The following is a 21,140-nucleotide window of genomic DNA, read 5'->3' on the forward strand; positions in this document are numbered from 1 at the left end:
GAGACAGAATAAAGAGACAAGATGCTGAAGCACATAGACAAGCAAGAACAAATGCTGAATATAGCCTGTTATGTTCTTGTAATTCAAAAAATGCTAGGCCTTGGCAACCTAATTGACAGAAAAGTTTATTGTAATAAAACCACAGTCTGTTCAAGCCCGTCTATTGTTAATCTCCCAGGACGCCATACATATGTTTTCAGAATTCATTCTCAAGTGTAAGTAATGTGTTTATGGATTAGGCACAAAGAAAAAGACAAGCAGTGACATCTGCTGAACGTCAGGCAATTTAAGAGAATGTGAGAAATATTCCTGAGTATGGAGCAATTCATCAGCAGACAAATATGATGGCTCATAGGCATACCAGACAAAGTCAAGGATATACAATGCAAGACACAGAAATGCACAGCAACAATTGAGAAGTTCAATATCGATGTTTCTTTGATGACCCACTACCTATCAAAGTTAGATCAGCAATGTGATCAACATCAAATTGTATTTTTTAATGTTGAAAACAAAAGAATGTGTAGCCGCCGAAGCGTAAGGCGAGCTCAAGCACGGGTAAAAGGCATGTCAAAAGAAATCTCTCAGTCCAAAAGTTTGTTTTAAAATTATTTAGTGAAAGTTAAAAGCAAATAAGCCATACAAGAATAAAGAAAAAAGTTGTTACACACGTAGAATAAAAGGCAAAAAAAAAGGAAAAATGTATCTTCTCTAAACTTAGCTTTTCTTGAGAAACTTTAGTTATTTCTGTACTTAACAGTTCTTTACTTCTTCTTTCTATACTTAAAAAGATTCTTAAATTCTTATAAGCGTACGGTTCTGCACTCAAATAAGTGCTGTTTTACGAGTTACTTTACACTCTCGAAAAGCCCGTAGGCTCATAAGCACATAGGCATGTGCACGGTCACGGTTTAAAACTGAAAAGGCAGTCACTAACTGAAATTTAATATTTACTTAAGAGCTATTAGAAATGGCAAGAGTATACCAATTCAATTCTACTTATGGGGGTTATAGGAACCTCCCATAGATTATACATTGTCATCTAGTAAAATATTCATGAGTCTTATATAACTAGGAAAACGGCTCTTACAGAATATTTTGGCAAAATGCAAAATTTGATCATCACATACTATAAACTTCCAATCATATGAAAGCATTGTTTTTACAGTCTTAAATTAATGTTACTTTGAAGAGCATTACTTATGAAATTGGATTACTATTGTGAGGCATATGGAGCGGCATTTCTTAATGGTGAAAACAAAAGAATGTGTTGCCAACATGAAAAAGTTCAGCTTCCTCTATATGAACAACCTTTATTATTGACAGAAATTGGTCTATAATATTTTACTGTAAATGTACTGTACCTACTTGTACTACCCCTTTTCATGACTTTACAGCCTCCCTTACTATTAGGTATATACTGTATGTATACTTTTGTGTTTAACAAAGGTTTTTGTTAATAAGGAATTATTATGTGTCTTATTGATATATTATGTTTGTTATTTAGTAAATTATGTTATAATTTATATAAAAAAATCAGGTGCAACCAACCCTGAATGGGCCACAAGTCTGTAACATTAATGGGTTACATTAGCATTTCATTTATCTGTATATTCAGGTATAACACATAACTGCAAACTAAATTAAGTTTCTAAAGGAAGTCAGAATTTAATGCATAGTCATTCTTCTGGTATGTTAAAAAGAATTAGTATAGTGCATGTGGATATGAATCAATAAGCAACTGAAAGTCAGTATGGAATGCAAAATGAATGGCTTAAAATGATTAGAAATCATGACTCTTAGCAAGCCTAGCAGATGAATAACCTATTCATCCTTATTCATAATGAACATTTTTAATAATAACTATTCAAACTATTCAAACAGATTACCTGAGAAACATATGTCAATGACTCTTAAAAAAACACACGCACAAAAACAGCCAACACTCTGCAATGACCTTCACAACACAATTCATAGAAAACTATCGTCCACTTTTGAAAAGCACAGAAGATGTCTATTAGAACTCTCAATGCCACCTCGTTTCTTTATATTTTAAAAGGTTCTTAAAAGCCTACAGTCACCTTGAAAGGTCTGATATAAATAAAAGTATTTTTCTTGCTTTACCAAAATGTGACAAAAGGGTTTTTACAGGGAGACTCAAAAGCCTCTTTGTTGTTTGCCTCTTTTAATGATCTTGTAGAAAAACCTTTTGGATTTTGCCATTTTTTGCTGTGACTTAAAGTAAGAAAAGCAGAAGTTAAAAAAAATCATAACTCCCGATACAGTATATTTAAAGCAATTTATAGGACAATGCTGTTATTACCTTAGATTTTTTTTTCAGTTCCTTCCATACTGAGCACAAATACAAAAACCTTGACACAGGAAGCAGTTTACTTTAAACAAAAGATCTCTATAGACCTTTTGATGGTTTATTTTAAAGCTTTCGGAACTCACATTAAAAGCTAAAATGTTCTCATTAACACAATGGTAGGGCAAAATGCAACCCATGGAGACTTATATACAGTATAATTTATCCATTTGTCAATTGACTTAATTCATGTGTTCCCACACATTCCCAGGTGTTCTGAAACTTTTAACCAGTAGTGTATATGGCCGATTATATGGCCTCATAGGTTCGACTGGATAATTGTATCCTTCAAGACATAAGCAACGAGTGAAAATATATAATAGACTAGCTGTTCCTCGCGGCTCCGCCCACGTAATAGTGAAACAGTACAAACTTTAAAAATCAATACAAATTTTTTTAAAAATTTAATAATTTGTACTAAGAAGAATTTATATTGATAGCTTTTGTATCTGAGGGCCTCTTGATATACAATATATTTGGTTTTGCTATCAAGGGCGAGAATGTAGCTGTGATCTCTTTGCCAAAAATGTAAAAAGTTGGCCAGGTATCTCTGGCCAAGTGGAAGGTAGGTACACTTTAATGTCAAACGTTGCCACTGTATTTGATCGTGTTCAGCTCTGACGAGAGAGCGTCCCCCTTGTGGGGAGAAGAGCATGTGGCCATGATATCTCTGCCAATGAACAGGTATTGTCTAAAACACACGTAACTGTGATCTCCCTCTCAAAAACGTCAAATGTTACTCTTTAATAATCTGTAGATAATAATGTCTGCAGCAGAGGCAAGGTACATGCCAACACATGGTGAGAAGTAGAACAACTTGAACGGAGGCTGGCCCCGCCCGGCTCCCTACTCCTGAGGTCCCTGCCTCCCCCTCCCTTCAGCCCACAACCTGCCTCTTGAATTTGTGCAAATAAATTGGTGCCACAACCGAACTATGATACTTAGTGTGATAAAAGAAGTCGCAAAATCAACCGGAATATTAAAGCAAATTATTGAAAAGACCTGATCTAAATCCATTAAGTCGTTCTCATGAAAAGTGAACAGACAGACAGACGTTGGATTTTATATATTTAGAGATATGAAAGGATCACAGTGAGGCCATGTCTATCAGTGTTATATTTTTGATAACAAGTCCCCTGAGTTGATGTATAATCTCAATTATTATTTACTTACTGTGCTATGATTAGTACCCAACCAGCAATGCACATGCATGCCTGCCCAGATACACAGACACGGTCACAACACGTGGTTTCACTGCCACAGTTGGAGGGATGTCTTTTTGACTCTCATTCAGGTACCTAAATACTCCCAACAAAGTTTAACAGCAAAAAAAGCATATGCACAATTTTAAATGCTATTTAATTTTAATGCTTCTAAATGTCGTATTGTTACATATATACATTATTTTTGTAGTGACACAATGCCTATTCAAATAACAATATAAACACATACTGTATATAATTTTAATTTTCTTTTACCTCAGAAGTGTAGCAATTATTTCTATTTAAAGTTTTATATAATTTGATATTTTCATCTGCTACCTTTTCACTATAAATCACCATGGTTCACATTCAGTATCCAAATTATTTCTAAAAAACTTTAAGATTGATGTTTCATATTTTGTAAATGCCCCATATACAAGCAATGAGAAATTAAGTTAATATTCAATAAGGATATGCAGTAATCATAAAAGTACTACTTTTCAATAGCATTTATACCTTTGCTAATTCCTTCCTACAGTTTGAAGGTCCCCTGACACAGAATTCTGATTCAGCCATTTGTAAACTGCCTCACTTCTGTAATTGCCAGGCTTTGAATCACCCTAATGAACTTGTTATTCTTGATAGAGGTAGTTTGCTGAGGACAATTATAGGGATGATTGACAGTGTCGGTGTTGCTGTCTTTTCTCGTCATCTCAAACTATTAACATCCACATTTCCATATACACTTTGAAGTTGTGCATGGGTGTCAGCCATAGCAAATAAATTAATCACAAGAAATATAACCATTGCTTCTTCAGAGCAGGGTTGCAAGGCAGGAATAACACCAAGTAGTGTCCTGGAGAATACAACTTAAGGGACCTTCAGATCTCACCTTGATGTTATTTTGGAAAATCTAGGTAAATAGAATGTCAACTTAACAATGCCAGTTCACTTAACCTGCCTGTGTTTTGGACTGTGGGAGGAAAGTGGAGCACCCAGAGAAAGCCCACTAAGACAAAGAAAGAATATGCAAACTCCACGCAGTAAGCAACCAGAGCACAAACCCTGGTCTGTTTGTTGCAAGGTTGCATCACTACCACTGCACCAATGTGCCACCCTACACCAGTCATTCCTCTTAATACTGTAAAAGGATAAGTGTCTATGTGTCTGTCCAGTTGCTTTGTCTCTGTCATTCCAACTGATTGCTCATCACAAATATTTGTAATAATGCATTTTTTTACTTGCTTGAAATGTACCATCTGTTGGAATGAAAAGTACAATGCATTTTATTACTACATGCATTTCTAATAGATGGTGCAGTAGAAACGTTAACACTGAGGTGTACGTTGATTACTTAGATTTCATCACATCTTGGATGGATACCACAGCTAGTACATTATATAATTAAGGAAGGAGACATCAACCTTTATTCTGGTGTCAGACACAAGACAGAACTTACAGTTTCAACACAGCATGCTTCAGAATTATAAGGCTTTTCCTGTTTATTAATGGTGGTACAACACCTACAAAATAACTTTATAATTACTCACTTAAAAGGTATTTCTTTTTATTTGTGTTATTAAAAATCAGCAGTTGAATGTACGAATGAGATCTCAATTCTCCCACAGGTCTTTTCACAATTTAATTACTTCTTAAAATCTAGAAAGATATCCTTTAGAAATAATTTTGGAAATATCAAGAATATGTCAAAATGAATTAAAACTATTCACAGAAATTAGCATTCTTTGTGATTTGTAACCCGATAAGGGAATCATTATGCTCTTGAATACTTCAAACAGAGAAGCCACAATGACCAGGCAGAAATGTTTTTCCTGAATAAGGAGAAAATAATAAAATATTTATTTTCTGTATGAAAAGATCAAAATAAAATATCTCAAAAGAGAAGAAACTGCAGATCTAACTTACCATGTTCATTTGAGAAAAGACCAAAATATGTCGGACACTTGACTTCAACCACTTCTCCAACTTTGGCATTTGGCCAGCAGGTTATATTATCCCACATTCTTCTGCACCCTACAGAAATGAAAAGCAGTTAGAAGACAAGAAAAAAAATCAAACTACCCAGCAATAAGTTTTGATGTGGCAAAGGTTCCCTAATTCTGATTAAAATATGATAGAAAAACTGACTAGAATTAGAAACTAGGCAATTAACTAATCAAGTACACACATATTGCAACTAGTGACGAATGTTCATCCCAGCCATGCATCACACTTGATCATTATACACATAACTGACAAAGTTAAAGAAACTAATAAACAAGGAATACAAATTTTATTGAAAAGTTACTTCTACACAGGTGTTTTCATTGAAATAATTAATTAATAATTACTATGCCTTAGGTCATGTACAGGAATGTTCGGCAGACGTAACTGCCCATTATGTTGGCTGAATGACTTAAAGATTCTCTCATTTGAAAGGAGATTGCCCAACTTTCATTCAGAATAAGAATGCCAGCGTTACTGTTATTATGTAGGGTGCATTTTCTAATGCTAAGAAATACAAAGCAATTCTTAGTTGTCACATTCAATCTGTGGTGAAGCATTTCTAGTCTGATAGTAGTGAGATCCTCCTGAATCATAAGCTCTTACCTATAGACTATGAGTCAATTAATTACTTAAACAAAACAACAACCATACACCATCGTTATCCCCATCACCAAACCTCATGTCACATGAACATATATAGGAGATTCTGAAACCTCACCCAAGACAAAATTTTTCATCACCTTCACCAACAACAAATAATCTAGTCTCATACAAAATGATGGTGTTGCATCCTTCTAATACAATTCCACACACTTGTAGAATCTAAGCCAAGGTGTACTGACGTTTTTAGTGGCAACTCATAACGGCCCAATGTTCTTTCTTTATACAGAAGTTTTGTTTATACCAGTAACACATAGCAGAATATTCTTTAGACACCAGCACTTTATTCACCTTTTTTTTTACATTTTACTCCTTAATGGTTTATAAACTCAAGATCTGATGATTCTTATAAAAACTAGGAAGTTCCCCAAGACAGCACATTGATGTAGGTCGAGCATTAACTAAATACATTTAAAAGTGTCATAAGTTTGCCTCCAAAGTCTGACTGACCAAGTCTGTGATACAACCCTGGATATAACAAAACAGTTACGAATTTCATTGATATAACACCAGGATTTTCATCTTCATCATTTTCATTCTGTTTATGTGGTTAACTCTTTTAGGGCTAATTTTTTTTTGTTTCTTTTCTCCCAGGGCTGAATGTTTTTCCAAAAACTAACTTTTTTTAAAAAAAGAACACAAAGCTATTGTTTAAAATATTAAATCAACAAAAAATATTTACTTTTGACAAATGTTACTGTCTTGCATGTCGTATGAGCCTGTATACTCTATGATTTCAATGTCAATTTATTTATATAGCACATTTAAAACAACATAGGAATGCTGTGGCCAAAGTGCTTTACAATAATAGAATTAAAGAAAAACATACAATTAACATGAATAACATAAATAGAAATAAAATAAATGAACTTAAATAAAATAAATAATAAATAGAAGTAATGTTACATAATCACAATGAGGAAAACATCAGTATTACTGAAAGTCATGGAATGCAAGTGAATAGAAATGAGTCTTTAGTCTCGTTTTAAATTGTAGACGACTCCTTTATGTGACGAGGTAAAGAGCTCCACAGGCGAGGAGCAGCAGCTGCACAAGCCCTGTCTGTCCCCCTTAGTACGAGGGACAACAAGAGACAACTGACCAGAAGATCTGAGCACTCTAGATGGCCGGTGTAAACCACACAATTCAGATAAATAGGCCGGAGCAAGCCCATGTAAAGATTTAAAAACTAGCAACAAGATTTTAAAATCAATTCGAAAACTGACAGGCAGCCAGTGTAGAGAAGCTAATATTGGAGAAACAGAATCAGACTTTCTTGCCCCAACCAGAAAGCAAGCGGCAGCATTCTGGACCAACTGTAACCTGCAGATCAGGGATTTGCTAATCCCAGAATACAGCGAGCTGCAGTAATCAAGGCGAGAAAAGATAAAAGCAGGAGTAGCTTTCTCAAGATCCCTAGAAGATAAAAAAAAGTCCTGATCTTACCTAATAGACGAAGCTGGAAAAAGCAACTCTTGACTACAGAATTAACTTGTTTCTCAAAAGAGAGGTTACTGTCAAAGATAACGTCTAGATTGCGGACTTGAGGTTTGCAAAAGACAGAGAAAGAGCCGAGAAGTCCAAGACCAATTTGGGCTTTAGCTGATTTCCCATACATATCACATACATGTTACACAACACAGTCTGATCTCGCTCAAAAGCAGCCAATTTCAGTCATTGCCACAGTGCACTGCTGACCATACGTGTTGCACTGGTGTTTCCTTTTCAATTGTCTGTTGCTGCACTTTCTCACATATATTGTTAGTGTGTACTGTAGAGAGACAAGTCACCCGTTTGACATCGTGCCATGCCAATGCCACCAAGTTTTCCACCCGCATTAAAACCGTATTGTCACCTCTTCTCCTTTTCAGTCTGTGTCTCCTGTTTGCCCTCACTGTGCCACAAGCTCCAATTCCCCTGCTCTGTAGCTCCATGAACAATTCTGGGCATGTATAAAAACTGTCCACGTACACCACATGACCCAAATATTCATAGCCCTGAAGCAGCTCCAGCACAACCTGACTTGTCAAGGGACAGTTCTCTCTTTGAAAGAAATACTTTCCTGTATATGTGATTACTTACAGGCAGAAACCAGTGTTTGCTTCTGCCAGTACAAAATCCTTTATGCCATACTTTGTGGGCTTGTCTGGCATATATTGGCAGAAAAAAAGGCATCCCTTGTATTTTATCATAGATTCATGCACAGATGAATCACGGCCAGGCTGATGAAATTGTTTCTATGTTGGTTCCACAATGTCAAGCAGGGGCTGAACTTTCTACATGGGGTTATAGCCTGGCTCACCCCTTGGGATTTGCTTCTGGTTATTACAGAAGTGAATATAACTTTGCAGTGGCAAGAACCTATCATCACGCGGCATAACCTGTCCAAAGCAACCAGGGGACAAAGCACGTTTGGACCAATGCCCCCTGAAGTTATATCGCCAGTCCAGTCCCATCTCTATTTGTAAGGCCACAAAGCCCTTCATCTCGTCTTTTGTTGTGGGTTTCCACTTTGAAATACGAGAATGCAGTGCAAGCGCAGCATGCGATTCAAAAAATGGCTGTGCATACCTGTTTGTCTCGTCTGACAGTCGCTGAAAAGCAGCATCAGGAGAGAGCAGCCTGAAGTAGTCCAGCGGCTGGTAATCTGTCGTGTCCAACAGCAAGCCATGCCATCTTGTGAAGTCCGGTAGCCAATTTGGCTCCCACGGATCAATGTCTGGGTATTCCTCCCACACAAACCTTGCCGTAGGTGCGTCGGCTGTGCGAATGTGCTCAGCTGGCAGCCGCTCAGCTGGCAGCCTAACTGGACACCAGCTGATGCCAGTTCCTCACTCTCCTGCTCGATCTCCTGATCACTGTCAACAAAATGAGATTCTGAAAATTCAGAGTCCGACTCAGCGATAATGCGAAAAACATCGTCTGCTGAATATTTTCATATCTGCACTCGCTTTACTCCCTCGTGAGATGTCGATGCCATCTTGCCTTTGTTTACATTTGTTTACATTTCATAACTCACGCACACTCAAGGATTAGATGACGAGTCAATAAGTCTAACATTCCTGTGAGCAGAGAGGGAATGCCTGTGACGTAACAGTGAGTTTTGTCGCCATTAACAGCTGGTTGTCACCCTCTACCCCTGGATGTCGAATTTTGTCGACATGCGCCCCCAAACCCTCCTGTCGACAAAAGTCGATATCCGCCCTAAAAGAGTTAATGAAATTCTGGGCTAATCAGGTCACAACATCCTCAGTAACATCTTCCATCATCTGTTAAAGGATTACCAAATGCTAAGAGATTCCTTGTATCCCTTCTACAGGAAGTGCGAAGAATGTATTTTAATGATATGCACAAACCACTTCAACTAGCCCTCTTACATCAAACAAGCAGCAGTTCTGCTCTGACATCCTCCCTTAGTGCTGAACTCTACACTTGTCACAGACAGTTAGTCTTCTTTTTGGCTTGTTGAACTTGAAATCTCTTTCACTCAGCCACTACTCAGGCTTTGTGACTATAGATGAAGATGAGACTGCTAAATTGAAAGCTCTGGCTGTGCACTCTTGTTTCTCCAACATTGACCGGTACATCCATAAAACTATTGTACAGACTCATTGATCAAGGACAGTTAGGACAGCACACAAGCTCCCCAAGGTCATGGTGAAGTTAGAATTATTTTTCTAAATCATGGAAGTTGATAAAATGCTTCTGCTCTTACTCCTAAGAATTGAATCAAATTTTTGTTACTAATTTTTGAACTAGTTTGGACCATTTTCCTACTCTGAGATGCTTGAAAATATGGGCATCGGTCTCTAAAACTGACAACGTATTGACCATTAGCATTTGCTGTTCTGTAGTAATAAATGTATCAGATCATGCTTGAGCCTTTTTTGTGCCAGCCAGTGGCAGTAGCATAAGGACATTAAGCTGAAGTACTGTTATTGTATCTTGAAAGCTTTACTTGCTAATATCTAAAATATTGGATACCACAAAAAAATGTATTATACAGTATTAAACAGTGACAAAGGATGGAATAAACACTGGACTCAAGAGAGCATACCTATCTAAATGTTATATATATATATATATTGTCACACACGTGCGAGTAGGAGACAGCTAAAGGGCCTGAGTAAATGTAATACTACACTAGACCAGGGGGTGGCAGAGTGTGCTGACTCTCTCAGTTTCTTGCAGACCATTCCTGGGAAATCTCGCCAGGTCCTGGCACCTCTGATGATGTCACTTCCGGCTCTGGCACCGCTGATGGCGTCACTTCTGTGTCCGGCACCTCTGATGACGTCACTTCTGGTTCCGGCACCTCTGATGACGTCACTTCCTTCCCCAGCCCTTAAAACCGACATCTTACCTCCAAGTATTCAGTTCTATTTTGGATTTTGGACTCAGTCATGTGAACATCTCTGTTCAAACTTTTGCAAACTTTTGCTGCCAGGATATAATATATAGGTGGCTGCCCCAAACCTGACACGCTGGATGGACTATGTCTCCCGGCTGGCCTGGGAACGCCTTGGGATTCCCCTGGAAGAGCTAGAAGAAGTGGCCAGGGAGAGGGAAGTCTGGGCATCTCTGCTCAAGCTGTTGCCCCCGCGACCCGACCTCGGATAAGCGGAAGAGGATGGATGGATGGATGGATGGATGGATGGATGGATGGATGCCCCAAACCTTTATAATGTCTGAAGTCTCGTCCTTGTCACAATGTATATAGTTATGTATGCACATCCGAGAAACACCTTCTGGAAATGCCCAAGGTGAGCAATACCCTACCAGGGCAAGAGGGGGTGCTGTCGCTAATGTTGTCATCTTTTTTCCATTCTCAGCACCGAGAAGATGCCCAGTGAGGGCAATTGACCCTGTCCTTTCTGGTCTTACGACCATTAATGCCAGGTGGGAAAGAATATGGAACTTCAGAAGATCAGCGGAGGCTATTACTTTTACTTTTATTAAGAGTTTGCGCTACTGTGCGCTTACTTTGTTTATTCTTGTGCTAGAAGTAAACAGGGATGTCCCATTTGGTGGCCTAACATTTCTCGAGACTTTATCATATATATCTTTCACCTGACCACTATGGACGGACAGACAGACAGACAGATATAGATGCCTGGAAAAATAATTTAAAGGATGTGGCCTGGAAGTGAACAAAATGAGGCTGTTTGAATGCTTGAGGGTTAGCTAATTTTGTTTTTTTATATATAAAATATAAATATACAGTATATAAATAATTTTTAATGCATTGTCAGAGGTATACCTTTGTCCTTGATAATGTCTATAATGATAATCTCCTGGAAAAATGAAGATCATGAACTGTTCAGAAAACATCTTGGGGAAGGGGATTCTGGAGCTGCAGATGTACAGTAGTAAAGAGAGAGCAGCTGGTGCTATTCAAAAGATAAGAAAAAGAAAAGCTAATAAGTATGTGCCAAAGCAGATATGTGGCAGATGTTTTCATTTAATGTTAGATAATACCAGCACCATACAATAGTACAAAGAGCCATTTCTGGAGGGGACCTGATATTTCAGTACAGTTCGCTCTGTATCTTCACCTAAATGGCCCAGGATGATGAATGTTTGCCTATCTGGCAAGAGACTGAAAGGGAAAAAAACAACTCTGTTGGGGCATATGGTAGAGAAAAGTCACACAACCTGTTATGGACAGTGTGAGAAGAAGAATGTCTTGAGATAGGAAGAAGGAGATAGTCTTGAGAAACAGGAATGAGAGATGAGAGTATTACAAAAGAAGAAGCAAAAATCATGATCTAGGAAAAGGCAGTGATCAAAAATATCAACAAAAAACAGTCAAATAAAAATGCTACATCTAAAAACACTAAGCAAGCATCATAAACCACACAAAGCAAAACAGGCTCTAAAATGTCTCAAAATTCTTAGCCATCTCTATCATTATCAAAAGGTATTTGTTTTAGGGGCTTTATATAATGAGTGAAATGGGCTGGGATGTCACTGCCTAAAACAGCTAGGACAAAAGTTGTAATATTCCCATTGGGTGTTGAAAGATGTTCAGATAATCTATTTCAAGTTAATATGAGAGAGGCCACAGATTTCTCGTAAAGCTGCAACATTACTTCTGTTATGTCTAAAGTGAAAACGGCACACCGCAAGGGAAGAAAGATAAGAGATCAGGAGAAAGATGGGAGTCAGGATAACAAAAATAAGACTGTACCCAGATAAGCCGACAAGACATAATATCAAAACCAAAATGAAATCCTTGCACTCAAAATGAAGAAGTACAAGTTGATGACCAAAATAATAAACACACATGCTTAGTTTTTTGCTTGTATCTACAAACTGGGATCATCTGGAAATCTGAAGGGATTGAATTTTATACCCACTGAGCTGGAACTCCATAGCAACTCCTTAGAAACACAAAAACAATTGGCCAAGGTGAACAGAAGCTCACAATTGTATTGCGAAAACATGTAAAAAATGTTAACAACTTAAAATGAAAGAATGCAAAAAAATTCAGAGTTAATTTGCTAGATTACAATAGCAAAAAAATGGGCAATGGAGGACTGCAAATGGTGCCAAGTAAGGGGAAATGGTACTATGTGACTATTATCCTCACAGGTGGCGCAGTGGTAGTGCTGCTGCTTTACAGTAAGGAGACTGTGGAAGATTGTGGGTTCACTTCCCAGTTCCTCCCTGTGTGGATAGCGCTTTGAGTACTGAGAAAAGCGCTATATAAATGTAATGAATTATTATTATTATTATTTTAAAACTCAGGTTATAGAAGTTCAGGTCAGCCATTGCCATATAACCCATTAGAAAGCAACACATGGTCCCAGGCTTGGGAGAGGGGTTAGTCATGTTGCAGGGTTGTAATGACAGGAGGTGTAGCCTGTTCACTGGAGCCAATAACAGACTGCACTCAATCCCAAAGATGATTCTGTGACTTGTCCAGAGGTGCTCCAGGGAGTCAATGTAGATCCTCTTCAGTATAGAGGTACAGAATATGATATCAAGGATTGGAGGAGTGTTTGGGTCAAAGGCTCATTGGTTCATAATAGACAGAGAGAGAGAGAGAGTAAGTGTAGAGGTGAAAATGAGACTGTCTTGATTGGCAGAGTTGAGGAAGCGGGCAAGCTACTCCACCTTATAGTTTATGGTTCAAGACCAGTGGGAGCTAGACTGAGTAGAGCAAATCTTGTTTTCTTTTATGTTGCCTTGTTAGTGTGTTCTTTTTATATTCTTCCTGTTGATCCTTCTCTTGTGTGTTTTTCTCATACTAGTAGGGACCATGATGTTATTTTGGATATGCAAAATGTACTGCGAGATTGAGTGATTATTGCTTTTCCAGTATTTTCTCATGATCAGGCTTGTCCTGCTGTGCACAGTCACTCTCTGCTTTTGATTCCAATGATATAAAATGAGTGTAAGAAATGCAAATTAGTTTGTGAAACACACATGTGATTGGAGAAAAACTAAGAAAAAAAGCACAACATGATTTTACGTTGGTCTCAATTACAGATCTCACACATATGGAACCAATACAGCTAGGAATCAGAAAAAGTTTACAATTGTTTTAAAATCATTTTAAAAAGGCTTGATTGACATAATAAATACATTCGTCCCCATGTTCACAACCTGGATTTGTCCACCTACTGTATTAAAGACTCCTTCTTGAGCTACTAATGGTATAACATGACAAATGGTATTGAAATAAAAAAGAGCATTAAGGTCAATGAAGAAAATCCTAACCATGTTAGTCTAATTTCTTAAGAAAATTAAATTGAATATTTGCTCTTTGAGGTTTGTCATTTTTAATCAATTGCCTCAATAAAAGAGGCCCGACCTATTTGTTTAAGCTTGCTAATCTTCTAACAGGATGTACTTGCTGGTTTCCTGATGGTTATGGCTTATATTTAGTAAAGCAGCCTCAGGCAACACTGTGCTCACATTAAAAAATAAGCACTGGCCCAAAGCTCTATTGTATTTTTTGTGTCCTTTGTTATCAACGATTAAAGATCAACTTAAACTACTGAAAGCCAAAGGAATATCTACTCTTTGCATATCCCTTTAAACTGAGGCTTATATTTACCTAATATATGCATGATTTCAATCCCAAACAATATTTTCCTTGCATAACAATGATTTATATGTAATAAATAATGACACCTTCATAAGGTGAGGGTTGGTAGTGTGATACAGTCAATTACACAGAATTGACCAGGGTACTTACACAAAATAAAGTTTTGAACTTCAAATTGTAAAAAGAAGCAAAAAGGCAAATAGCTGTGCTTTCCTCTGGCCTTTGCATGCTTTCAACAGAAGACAATTCCAGTACATGCTACTTGTGTGCCACATGAATAATAAGCTACATGAATCCCTATTTTTGCAACAGCAGATGCTCAATACACAGGCAGCTAAAGAGAGTGGTGAGCAAGTTCCCTCTAAGGAGTGGCACGGTGCATGCAATTTATTTTTGTGTGAGCAACAAATTCTAAAATCCAACAATTTTTGAGCGCAAGTATTAGAAATGCATTTCTATATATGGCAAAAAAAAAATCACACATGTGATCATTTACTGTATCGCATATTTAATGCTAAATATTGAAAAGTAAACTCAACTGATATGTTTCTTTACAAAACATTTATTTCTACTCATAATTTCACTGAATATTCAAAAGTTTTACCTTCTGACGCTTTTCTGTCTTCCATAAATTATAAAATTTATGACCATTAACAGTGTGTCCAGAATTTAAAAAGAGTAATTCTCATCAAGTTTTCCATATGCTGCTATGATTCCTAGATTTGTCTAAATCCTCTTTCACAGACAGCACTTGAGGCCTGGAATGTGCCACACACGTCCAAAAGTGAAAAGAACTCCTTCAAGTGAATCTGTTGTTTAGTAAATGTAACCATATCTTAAATGGCTTTATATTTCCAGTTCCTTAATCAGCATGTTATTTTTCACATCATGAAGATATTTGTAAGACTGATCTCAGACTATATGAATTCTCTCACGGTAGACCACCTGGACCCACCGTAGTTTGCCTATTGGACGAAGACTGGAGTACAGAATGCAAGCATCAATCTGCTCCATCAAGCTTATTCTCACCTGGACAAAGCTGGTAGCACTGTGAAGATTATGTTTTTTGATTTCTCCATTATATTCAATACCATCCAGCCATCCTTGTTAAGGGGTAAACTCAGAGCTATGCAGGTGGATGAGCCTACGGTGTCCTGCATAATGGACTATCTGTAGGGAAGACCACACTTTGTAAAGCTCAAGGACTTTCTGATATGGATGTGAGCAACACTGGAGCCCCACAAGGGACTCCTTTTCTCTTCACTCAGTACACCGCTGACTATAAATATAACATCAGGTCATGTCACTTGACACTTGCAGAAATTCTGTGATGATTCTGCACTTATGGGGTGTATTGATAAGCTGGATGAGACAGAGGAGAGGAGTCAGGAGGAGGACTTTACTTCTTGGTGAAAGAATGAACTGTCTGCAACTTAATATCAGCAAAACCAAGGAACTGGTTTTTGTCTTTCACCGCACCAAAGAGCCTCTATGTCTGGTCACTGTTAAGGGAGTGGATGTGGAGGTGGTGAACTCCTACAAGTACTTGGGAGTCCGCATCAGTAACATGTTGGACTGGTCTTGGAACACAGAGCATCTATATAAGAGAGGGTAAAGCAGGCTCATCTTCCTTAACAGATGGTGTTCCTTTAAAGTGTGAAGTGACATCTTTCACAGCATCTGCAGGTCTGTGATGGCCAGTGCAACTTTCTACGCTGAGGAGTGGTGATCTGTTAACATCACTTCAAGAGAGGTCCACCAAATCAAGAAGCTAATCATAATAATATGCGATGTTATGAGACACAATATGGACCCCCAGGACGTAGTAGTGAAGCACAGAATTAAGACAAAATTGAGAGCCATTATTAACAATGCTGGTCTCTCTGACAAACTAACATTAAGAACTTTCAGCCAACAAGTTATTCAGCAGAACTGGGTCAAGGAACACTACTGGGGGCTACTTTGTACCACCAGCAATACACCTGCATAATGTCTCACTGTGACAGCCAAGTCAGAAAGTCTTTCTTCTTAATTCTCTTACTTTTTAGTCATTTTGGAGTGTGATCATAGTGTGTTTGTATATGTATGTATGTATGTATGTTGTTAGACTTGCCTGGACACCACCAGTTGGAAACCACATCTTTATAAAATGCACACATTTATTAAGCACAAATACACAGTCCCACACGGCACACAGTGCTCCCAGCACCAAATCACCCCTATTCCGGGCTTCTTTCAATGTCCATGGCCGCCTTTCCTCTCCTCATGGGAGCTTTGTCCTACTCCCACTCCTGACTCCAGCTCCCAGACTGTAGTGAGGCGGCCCCTTTTATTTCTACCCTGATGTGCTCCAGGTGCCTGGTGACGTTCTTCCGGCAGCACTTCCTGGTGTGGCGGAAGTGCTGCCCTTTGCACCAGAAGCACTCCGGGTGTCCCTGGAAGGCTCTTCCTCCATTTTCCCGGGTGTGGCGAAAGTAAACATTTCCCGGGTTCCATGAGGCTTGAGGCGCCCCCTGGCAGTGGCCATGAGTCCCACCGGGTTGGAACCTCCTTGCTTCTCTCCCGTGGTCCTCTCCTAACCCAGGGTGGTTGCCCCCTTGTGACCCGGAAGATATAAATGCCACCTTCCGGTATTTCCAGGCGTCCCAGCTGGGTAAGAACCCCAGCCATCTGTGACAATGTATTTATTTACTTATGTACCTATTTATGTATTCATTTATTTAAAAAGCATCTGTGAAAAGACAAATTTCCATCAAGCGACAAACAAAGTTCTATCTATGCTGGCTGAGATAGGCTCCAGCATTAAGTAAGTTTAGAAACTGGTGTGGTATTAAAATTTTTATAACAATCCTCAAGTTTGTCTTCTTAAGCAATTTGTCTCCAGTTTTCTACCTTTTGGTTAATGTATTTAACTTATCAAGAAAAATCTTGCTTTTTGCATTATATAAAATTGTCTCTGTGATGGGTGCTGCAAGCCTGTTTCTGGCTAAGCGGCTGTGTTTTTCTGGGTGTGTTGTGTGTACATGTTTAATTTGATCTTTCCAGTTTTGTGATTAGACTTGCAAATCATTACTTATATTAAAATTAGGACCACTATTTTTTTTTAAGTTCCAGCTAAAGCTTTGGCAAAGTTAAAGCTAAACACTCATGAGCGAAATGGTATCAAAAGTACAGGACCATTTCCTCCTATAAAGGTAGCCACAATAATTTAAAAAAATGTTTATATATATTGTTCACAAGACATTACACTACATCTTGATTTTCATCAAAATCTGAGGAGGTATGCACTAGATTTCAAAAAAGCCAATCAGGAAGCCTACACATGCGCTGTCCCCTTTCTAGAAAAGAAGCAAGCAATATGATGCTCTTGTTTCAAAGATCAGTCCTTATGTAGAAAGAATAGGTATTTGCATTGAAAATTATTTTTTCAGTTATTTGCTATATTTGCACCTGACTGCACAGTAGGAGTTATAGCACCAGATGTGCAGTGTGCAGTTCTGGTCATGCAGTGTGTAGTCTGTGCATTCTTTCCATGTTATTGTTGTTTGCCCTTTTCAATCCCAAAGCCATTTAACTTTAACCTCTAGGCATTGCCGCTTCAGTTTAAGTACTTTGTAAATAATAGATTTTCCTAGTTGCAAGGCTTTCATTTTTTTAATGTTTAGATCAATATTGTTGTATTCTGTTAGGTAATGACAATGTCAGAAAGTAGTACAATGATCTGATGCCAATCAAGACAGGTCAAGTAACAGCTTTCCATTTTTGTTATTTTTTTTTTTTTCTACGTGAAATTTACGTAAACTTGCATGCTTTGCTGCTCATTAGCAAAAGAAGAGCAGACATTGTTAATTAGGTAAGTAAAGTTAAAGAATTCCGTACACATAAGGGAAAATTCTGGTCCATCAGATTTTTTCAGGCCAAAAACACCACTGCTGCTGAACATCTTATTTTTATACAATGCTCTAGTATGAGTTTAGGGATTCTTCTCCTGAGCTTGTCATTAACAAAGAAATTGGAAATAAGTTACCAAAACAAACTCCAGAACTTAAAAAAATAATTTATCTGAGCATTTTAATATTTACTTCCGAATTTTCATGAATGGCATCAAACATAAACATATCATTTATTATGATATTTTTTCCATCTATCCGTTTTCAAACTTTTTAAAATCAAAAATGCATAAAGGATTGATGGGTGGTGGGACCTACTGATATTCTCTCTCTAATTCAATGTAATTTATTTTTTGACAAATAAAAGGCACACCATAAATGAACTGTGTCACTTTTGAGTACCCACAATAATCAGAATAATTTTTGACTCGTACTTTGACTTTCTTATTTGCCTTCACAGCTTCATCATCACATTTTCTACAATCTCTAAATTGAAGGCAGACATTAGCTACGAAATAAAAGCTCAAAGCACTCATATAATTACTCTGAACAGCCATCTGTCATTTTGGAAGCAGCAGGGTTTCATTGAGGAAACTTTTGAATGAATTTGCTCACAGGCTGAAAGAGGATGTATCAAAAATGAATATTTTATTTATTTATTTTATTTGTCATTGAGTCTTCATCAAAGGAAATGTGCTCTCCCCATGCCTATGAATATTTAATGTATTGTCTGACTATTTTTTGAGTTGCATTATTATTCATACTTGCTTTGCCACATGATTTTTCTCATAAAGCAAATGCAGAATGAAATATATAATCTAGAACCCAGAGTGAACCCAGCCAGCATAGTTACTAACTTGCATACTTATATAAAATGCAAATATATTTTCCATCCAGTGATTGATTTTCTGAAACAGTCACCACACATACTGTAAGTTGTTAGGTGTCAAAGGGGTGATTAAAAACAAGGGATGATTAGGGGGCCAGAATCACTAGGCTATGGTGGACAATTTAGCCTGGTCATCAGGATACACCCTACTTTTTATAAAGGATGCCTAGGAATCATTAATGACCACAGAGAGTCAGGACCTTGATTTTAGATCTCATCCGAAGGACAACACCGATTTTACAGCATAGTGTCCTCATCACTGCACTGGGACATTGGGATCCAGTCAGTCCACAGGGTAAGTGTCCCCTGCTGGCCTCACTGTATCGAGCAGGGGGCGCTCTTTCTCCCCTGGGATGTGTTTTTTGATGGAAAGCTTGACTAGAACCAATACCATCCCTTTTGTACCCATGGGGAAATAATTATAAGAGAAAGAGAGATATGGTACAAAAAGATATATACTGTATGTATTTACATTGCTTTAAAAGATAACATTAATTCCCAGAATACAATGCATAATCCTGTATACGTAAATATTCAAGCTGGAGAGAAGCCAAGGGACATCACAGCCAAGTGGGAGAATGATGACAATCAGATGTCCCATCCAGCAAGGAATGTCAGCAGCATAGTGAGACTCTTCTGACATTGTGCTGGATCCTCATCATTATAAACACTCACAAAATTACATACAGTAATCCCTCACCTATCGCGGGGGTTACGTTCCAGAGCCCCCCCGCGATAGGTGAAAATCCATGAAGTAGCGACCTATATTTATTTTATTATTTATACATATTTTAAGGCTTTATAAACCCTTCCCACACTCTTATAAACCTTTCTCACTCTCTTGTTAACCTTTCCCACACTCTTATAAACACTTCCTATGCTCTTAAACACTTTCTGCATTCTTAAACACCGCAGACCAACACTGCACACTGCACGCAGTGATCAGATGTCAATGTGTCTGCACTCGCTTTGTGAAGGGGGGCAGCTGAACTCACGCTGAGCAGAAATGGACTTTGTGCTGCTTCTGCCAAAATGCCTGCTTGTCGCTCTGCGCGTTCGGAAGGAGGAGGAGGAGTGGGGGTGTGTGAGGGCTGAACGCACGTTCGCTCAAACCCCCCTCCCCGGAGGCGCAGTACGCTCCTGCCACTTCGCATTGTCAAGGGGGTGGGGAGCTGAATGAACGCTAAGGAGAAGTGGACTTTGTGCTGGCTTTGGGCTGCTTGTCGCTCTGCGTGTCAATAATTTAAAAGCCTGTACATCACCAATTTTCCTGTCTCACTGTCTTGTCTTGCGTGAAGTTAAAATGTTTTATAATAGTGAGATGTTACTCATATCCTTAGCCCGACATCCACATATCATATGTGTTAACAAAGTGTGTTTTATAAGTTTACATGTGTTTAAAGCATGTGGGATGGGTATTTTAAGGCTTAAACTATAAAAATGTTTATTTATATGGTCTTTCTATATCGCGGATTTTCTCCTGTTGCTGATGGGTCTGGAACATAACTTCCGCGATAGGCGGGCAATCACTTGTATTTAAAAACCCGCGAAGTCGTGAATCCGCAAAAAGTGAACCGCGAAGTAGCGAGGGATTACTGTATTCATAAAATTCTTGTCAGATATGGGGAACTACCACCTATTACCATTTATGGCTTCTGCAGACTGCGGCTCTGTTGTGGTCTGTCAGCACTATTTAAAATAACCTGCTTGTGTATCCTTCATCTGTTTTCTACCCATCTCTCTGGTAGTGTCTCTCTCTCAGTTGAATTGCAAATCTTTGAAATAAACTTCACAAACTATATTGGCAATAATAACCTTCTTAACTAATAACCTACACTCACCAACACCTCTTCCAGCAGCACCCCAAGTTTTTCCTCGTTGGTCTCCCATTCAAATACTAGCCGGGCCCGAACTTGCTGAGCTTCAGGTGGATTACCTGTTCTGAAGTGCATGTGGTCATATTCGGTGAACCTTCCTATTAAATGGACCTTTCTAACTAAATCATGCATTCTGACCAACGAAATGCTTCCTAAAACAGAAATAAATGTTTTCAAATGAACTAAGCTTG

At 38.2% G+C, this 21,140-nt stretch overlaps 1 protein-coding gene across 1 annotated transcript in view; it reads right to left on the reverse strand.

The window, feature by feature from the left end:
- Positions 1–21,140, reverse strand: part of vipr1b (vasoactive intestinal peptide receptor 1b) — a 251,631-nt gene that overhangs the window by 164,972 nt on the left and 65,519 nt on the right. Inside the window, exon 3 of the mRNA XM_028804190.2 lies at positions 5,497–5,604. Within this exon, the coding sequence (XP_028660023.2) occupies positions 5,497–5,604 (108 nt within the window). The remainder of the gene's footprint in view (positions 1–5,496; positions 5,605–21,140) is intronic.

Source organism: Erpetoichthys calabaricus, chromosome 6 (assembly GCF_900747795.2).
Source record: "Erpetoichthys calabaricus chromosome 6, fErpCal1.3, whole genome shotgun sequence".
Lineage (NCBI taxonomy): Eukaryota > Metazoa > Chordata > Cladistia > Polypteriformes > Polypteridae > Erpetoichthys > Erpetoichthys calabaricus.